Source organism: Rhodofomes roseus (assembly GCF_022264815.1).
Source record: "Rhodofomes roseus strain CIRM-BRFM 1785 chromosome Unknown C8Q71scaffold_24, whole genome shotgun sequence".
Lineage (NCBI taxonomy): Eukaryota > Fungi > Basidiomycota > Agaricomycetes > Polyporales > Fomitopsidaceae > Rhodofomes > Rhodofomes roseus.
In genome coordinates, this window is record NW_025952980.1 from 553,846 (window position 1) to 560,410 (window position 6,565).

Below are 6,565 nucleotides of genomic sequence, written 5' to 3' on the forward strand. Positions count from 1 at the left end.
CTACAGCCCCCTCAAACCTTCCGCCCATCCCTCCCTCGCCCTTTGATGAACAACGATCTCGACAGCGCCATACACGCAGCCCCAACCGCCGCGACGCACTGCACCCAAGCCACGGAGTCAGCGCGCGGACCGCAACAGTGATAGATGGCACGAGGCAGACAGATGAAAGGAGAGCTGCTTACGCCGGTAAATACGATCGCGCGCCACCACGTCAACGGCCCGCCCGTACTCGTGCCCAGCAACGCGCCCGCGATGGGGTTCCCGATGAGATTCGCCGCAGCCACCGCGGTATACGCGAGCCCCATCTTCACGCTGTCGGAGTCGCAGATGAGCATCAGCGCCACGCGTGAGCACCAGGCGAAGCAAACTCGAAGCGCACCCCAGTTCTCCCATATTTCTGCATAGCTGAACGAGCAAGCTAGGGATCAACGAGATGTCTGCGCAACCAAAGCGCCGTCAGCGCCTCGCCGGATCCCGACGCGGTATACGTAGTAGGAACACTCACACGCGCCCGATACGAAACCAAAGATCAGCCCGACGAGGACGACGCCCGGCCCGTTCGTCGCGCCGAAGATGGCGAAGATGAGCCCGGCGCATGCGGCCATCGCGGGCACGAGCATGTTGTACACGCCGAGCTTGTCCGCGAGGAAGGTGGGGACGAGCCGCCCGAGTGTACTTCCGGCGTTGAGGATCACAAGCTGTATATAAACAGTCGTCGACGAAGCACTGTCCCGTCAGCAAAACTCAAAGCACAGTGGAAGATGGACGCACGGAATAGGTTGTAATACGCGAGCTGACGCCGTGGTCCACCGCGAACAGCTGTAGATAGAAGACTGCAATATGCGATCGTAATCAGCCGTCAGCCAAACGCGCGCTTTCGAGACCACTCACGCGGAACGTACACCCCCAAGCTCGTCAGAAACGCTCTACGCAGTCGATCAGCACACGCACCCGACACCTTATACACACCACCACTCACCCGCATATACTCCACAAATACGCGCCGTCCCAGACGATGCCGCGCCACGCCTCCAGCCTCGCCGCGCCCCTCGAACCGTCCTTCTCCTCGACACGACCCGCGCGCTTCGGCGGGAGCCGCGTGCGCATGAGGCAGTTGGCCACGACGAGGCACCCGCCGACGACCGCGCCGCTCGCGCGCACCGCGTTCGCGAAGCCGACGGCAGGGTCTTGGAACAGCCTGCGCACAGCAATCGTAAGGAGACGACGGACTGCGGCGAGAAGCGCGACGCACCGGTTGAGCATGATGGGGAAGACGATCCCGCCGGCACTCGAGCCGCTGACCGCGATGCCGACGGCGAGGGCGCGGCGGGCGCGAAAGTGGTGGCCGACGACGGAGAGCGACGGCAGGAAGGTGAGCCCGAGCCCGAGGCCCATCCCGACTGCCTGCGCGAGGAACACCTGTGCGAGACGTGCGTCAGAACGTCAAATTGCTAGCGCGTCCGTATTGGACTGGCAGAAGGCCAGGACGTGGGAGCGATGGCGTGTCGCGGGAGCGCGAGCGAACGCGACCAGTGGGGACGAGAAGAGGAGTAAGCAGCAAGTAAGCAGACCGAGTCAGCGGGCCGTAGCAGCGACGCAGGCTCGCACATATGTACTGCTCGCGGCCACGGTATCAGAGTTCGCAGCCCATGCTACACCCCGCGAGAACGTCTCGCCAAATACAGCCGGCGAGCCTCACAAGGGAGGAGCGCCCACTGCGCAGAAGCCTGATAGGCTGGCGGAGCGGACACGGTGGAGACGTCTGGGGAGACTTTAGACTCTGGGTCTGCCTCGCCGATCGCACGGGCCGGTGCGAAGACGCGGGGGAGGTGCGGGGTTCTGCGTCGGCCGCAGTGCACGCCGCGCGCGCTCCACACGACGCGCAGCGAGGACGACGGTGCGGTGAGCCCAGCACGTCGTGAGGGCCGAGAGGTCGAGTGCAGACCCCGGTTGCACGCTGGACAGCAAGCGGGGGTGCCGGGCTACGAATTTACGGTGGGGGAACGAGGCACGGAGACGGAACGCACCTGGTAGTATTCTCCCGGCCGTGCGAGGCTGAGCATGAAGATGCTGAAGACGTAGAGCAGCGCGCCGAGGATTTCGAGATGGTGGCTGTATGCGCAACGGGATAGGCGTAGACGCGAAGGAGAGGACGCATGCAGTCAGCGTTCGTCCGCTAAGTGCGATGGTGGACTCACAAGTAGCCGGCGTCGAACGCGCGGCCCACGAACACGCCCGGCGCATACATGAGGCAGAGCTGGAGGCTGCCGATCCAGCTACGCGCGGCGGGTCCATCAGCCTGCAGGTAATGTCGAAGGGACAAAGGGGCGCACCTGATGTTCGAGCTCGTCTCCGCGGGGAGGTAGTATGTGGTGTAGTAGTCTGAAACGACGCGTTCGTCGGTCGGCAAACATCGCGCGACGCAGCGACGCACCTTGGTATACGCCGAAGGAGCTGATGTACCTGCGCGCGAGGGATTAGCGAGGCGCGAACGCGCGTGTGGCGCTGAGCACTCACCCGAACGTCGCGAACTGCACGAGCCAGCTGGGGAGGAGTCAGCGGCGAGTGTACAGGCGTCGGCTGGGAGACTCACGCGCCAGCGACGGTCATCCACGCGCTCGCGCCTCCGTCGGGCGGCAGTGGCGGGCCCGCGCCCTCCCCGCGCTTGCTCTCGACGTCGCCGTTCCCGTCCCGCGCGTCCTCGGCGTCCGCAGGCGCAGCCACCTCGCGCACGTCGCCGTCGAGGTCGGCGGTGAGGACGGCGGGGGCCTTGGTGGCGGCGAAGGACGCCGAGGCGGCGGTGGAGGAGAGGGACATGGTCGACGAGGAGGGACAGAGGCGGGACTTGAGGTTGAGGTCGACGGTGAGGGCGGGCGAGGGGGACGGCGGCATGTAGGTGCGCGCGGGACCCGGGTGCGGGGGCTGGAGCGGGGCGGCGGGTGGCGGTGGGAGTGCTGGGGGCGGGTCGGGAGGAGGGGAGGGTGGAAGAGAGGCCATGGGAGGCGATGCCGTAAACGGAGAGTCAGGACGGTGATGCAGGGTCAGGGAGCGTCGGCGAATAAAGAGCGAGAGGCGCGCGGCGATGAAATGAAGTGGCCGGGGAGCGCGTGGGCGGGGACACAGCGACCGGCCACCGTCGCGCGTGATACATATGCCCCGCCCACTGCGTCTCTGCGCGATCCGCACACGCACGCCGCCGCCCGAGCAGCCTGCGCCACGACGACGCCGCCGCCGCCGTCGAGGGCGTCGTTCGCACAGAAACCCTGGAATGGGAACGACAGGGCCGTCCGGGCGCACGCGATGCACGTCCTGGGAACGCCACGTCAACGGTGCGTCAAGGTCTTCTCCATTCGAACCGCACAGACCGCGCTGGCTCCTTCTCTGATTGCGATGCGCGTCCATTTCACCTCCCACCGTGACTGGCAGCCCTCCCCGTCGTCGGCTTCCAGCAGTCCGCAGGCCGTCTTCGTCAACGCGACGCGACACGTGCAGCACGCTTCGTGGGCCGCGTCAGCTTAGGGCCTTCTTGCGTAGGCGACGGCGAAAGCGAGGAGGCCAGGGCGTGCGACGTCGACGTCGAGGGCGCGCGATCAGCCACGCAAACGCAATCGCCGGTGGATCTCGCCACCGCAAATTGGCCGGTGGCCCGGCGCCCCGGTGCGGTCGGTGATTCGCCGGTGAGTTGCCGGCGGGTCGTACGCGTCGCTGTTGGCCTCGTTGCTGCCCACGCCGTCCTCAGTCTGGCTATCGACGCGCCCGGCATTCAAGTCTCCTGCTGACGTCGCCCGCCGGCGTTGGATCCCCTGCGGCACACTTCCCCGCTCTTGCCACACGTCCACTCATATATCATACCGCTCCTCCGGCGACCTAGCCTCGCGTCCGCCTCTCGCCCGCGATTCATATCACCAGCGCGTGGCGGCCTCTCCTCTTCATTGCGCATACTGCATCTCGCCTCGCTTTGCTACTCTGGTCGCCGTGTCACTCGACTCGCCGCACATCTCCGTCGACTCTGGAGCTCAGCCGCGTCTCTGGCCTCACCCGAACGTCAAGCTCCGAGGGCACGCGTTACGCCTGTTGATAGCCCGTCTGCGTTACAGCTGCTTCCGGCAACCTCGGTGAGTCTGTTCAGATGCCCTCCCTCAGCAGACTGCGCGCTGCGACGACGTGGCCCTCCCTCTCGACGCGAGCCTTGTTCGCTCGGGCGACCCACCAGCACGGCATCTCAGCATACCGTGCTGGATACCGGGCGTAGCGGACGAGTGTCCTCACGACTTGCAGGACGGCGGGCCGCACCGGCAGTACAGGGTGGCGGACAGCGCCGATCGCGGTTAAGGTGGCGGATGGCCAGCAAGGCAATCCTATGTGGATGTGCCCGGGATACTGATGTGAGCATTCCCTGCAGATGATCATTGCAGTCCCCGACGGCTGACAGGCCCGCAAAACCGAAGACTTGACGAGGACATCCGGCGTTCAGCATGCCACGACCCAGCCACTCCGATTTTCCGACGCTGCCACCTCTGCAGAGTGGACACGGCCACGCGAACACTACGCCTGCCTGGTATGGCTAGCGTTCGCAATCAAACAGCGCATGACGTCGAGATGGATGACAAATGTCCGCACTAGCCGTGTCTGTTCATGTCAGTTCTGACCCAGACAGACATGACCAAGTACGTGCTCACCGGTGCGACAGGCGGGCTCAGCTCACAGGCACTGCTCTTCCTGCTGCACCTCGTGCCCGGTACGTCCCGTCGATGGCACGCACTGTCCGCCACCCTCACTCTCCCCAGCCTCCCACATCGTCGTCTCGCTGCACAACCCCGCCGGCGCGTCCCCGACGATCGTCTCCTCCGGCGTCGAGGTCCGCAAGGGCGACTACGCGGACCCCGCCTCGCTGCGCACCGCGTTCGCAGGGGCCGACAAGCTCCTGCTCGTGTCCTACCCGTCCATCGCGCACGAGCTGCGCGTGCGCATGCACAAGAGCGCGATCGACGCCGCGCAGGCCGTGGGGATTTCTACTACACGAGTCTCGCGTTCGGGTTCGGGGCGCAGCGCGCGCTCGTGCCGCCCGGCGAGCAGGAGAGCGTCGCGGAGGTGATGCAGGCGCACCTTGACACCGAAGCGTACCTGAAGCACAGCGGGCTGACGTACACGATCCTCCGCGAGGGCATCTACAGCGAGAGCTACCCGCTGTACTTTGGGTACTGGAGCCCGAGCGAGGGCACGGACGAGGTCGTCGTCCCGCACGGAGACGGCGCGATCGCGTGGGTGAGCCGCCCGGACCTGGGAGACGGCACGGCGAGGATCATCGCGGCGGTGTGTGCGCTTTGGCCGTATCTCTACTGCGACTGACAGCCCCACAGGAGAGCGGGTACGAGAATCGCACGCTGCTGCTGTCCGGCACGCGCGTCGTCACGCTGTCAGCGCTCGCGTCCACGGTCTCCGCCCTCCTCAACCGGCCCGTGCACCTGAAGGTCGTCTCGGAGGGCGAGTACGTCGCGGCGCACACCGGGCGGCCGGGGCCGCGCGGCGAGGCGGGCTTTCTCCGCAAGTGGGCGACGACGTACCGCGCGCTGGGGCGGGGCGAGTGTGCGGTGGCGGACCCGACGCTGAGGGAGATCATCGGGAGGGAGCCGACGCCGTTCGAGGAGACAGTGAGGGAGATGTGGGGCGTCGACGGGGAGGGTGCGGTGGATCCGTATGCACGGTGACGGTCATGTATGTACGAGTATACAGAAGTAAAATTTCCAGCCATAGCTTACAACGCCCGTCGACGACTACGAGGCGAACGCACAACGTACTGGTGAGAAGGATCCAGACATCGAACGTACAGACCGCTGATTGCTGGCCCGCCGCACGCTGCACGTGGCTGGCGGCGGCGCTTAGACGCGGGGCGCGCACCGACAATCGTGTCCTCGACGTCGACCACGACGGCGGCCAGTGTTGCTCACCTCTGCTCTGCTCGCTCGTCTGGCCGATGTCTGCGCTCGTCTGCATGTCCTGCTTGCTGCCCGCCTCGTCTGTGTCTCCACTGCTCGCTGGGTGTCGACCTTGTCGCTGGCTGCCTGTGTCTGCCTTGTGCGACTGTCCGAGGAGAAACGGAGAGATAGGCCCAGTTTCAGTGCACAAAGGAGCACACGTGCTCAAGGCCCTTTAGTAGTGCAGCAGAGAGCTCGCGCGGTCACGGCACTTAGTGAGGGTGCGATCGCAGCGCACAAGGCCGTCAGGGAGACGACTCCGACGCAGACATGCACTTAAAAACGCAAGTGCGCGGCGCGCAAGGTACGTTGTGTCTACTGTAAAATACGGTAGCTACTTCAACGGCCCTCCCCACAACATCGCCCCGGACTCTGCTCCTGCCACTTCAAGATCTACGCGCAGCCTCCGGATCACCTCCTCCCCTCGCCCGCATTGGCTGCGACTCCTCCAACAGGCTCGCGAGGCTGCCCGGGCTGAATCTGTGCCGCAGGACAGTCGTCAGAATCGCCACGCGACGGCAAGATATGTGAGGCCATGGCTGGATGGCTGCAGACAATGCGCCTTCCAAGCTCCATCCTCCGTTACACTC

The 6,565-nt window shown here is 65.5% G+C and overlaps 3 protein-coding genes across 3 annotated transcripts; 2 read left to right on the plus strand and 1 right to left on the minus strand.

Annotated features, from left to right (window-relative positions):
• C8Q71DRAFT_861535 (major facilitator superfamily domain-containing protein) lies at positions 1–2,997 on the minus strand (the record flags this gene model as incomplete). The annotated part of the gene is made up of 14 exons (XM_047927919.1): positions 1–98; positions 161–312; positions 380–437; positions 506–698; positions 772–833; positions 892–926; positions 980–1,198; positions 1,253–1,419; positions 2,028–2,112; positions 2,199–2,276; positions 2,334–2,382; positions 2,435–2,463; positions 2,518–2,544; positions 2,594–2,997. 14 exons carry the CDS (start codon positions 2,995–2,997, stop codon positions 1–3), a joined length of 1,656 nt encoding a protein of 551 aa, XP_047774968.1.
• Positions 2,998–4,659: 1,662 nt separating this feature from the next.
• Positions 4,660–5,708, plus strand: C8Q71DRAFT_798860 (NmrA-like family protein; the record flags this gene model as incomplete). The annotated part of the gene is made up of 4 exons (XM_047925852.1): positions 4,660–4,738; positions 4,788–5,058; positions 5,082–5,313; positions 5,361–5,708. The coding sequence occupies 4 exons, from the start codon at positions 4,660–4,662 to the stop codon at positions 5,706–5,708; spliced, it is 930 nt and encodes a 309-aa protein (XP_047774969.1).
• Positions 5,532–6,308, plus strand: C8Q71DRAFT_288563 (uncharacterized protein). The gene is made up of 2 exons (XM_047917566.1): positions 5,532–5,800; positions 5,884–6,308. The coding sequence occupies exons 1-2, from the start codon at positions 5,714–5,716 to the stop codon at positions 6,253–6,255; spliced, it is 459 nt and encodes a 152-aa protein (XP_047774970.1). The 5' UTR covers positions 5,532–5,713; the 3' UTR covers positions 6,256–6,308.
• Positions 6,309–6,565: the final 257 nt, after the last annotated feature.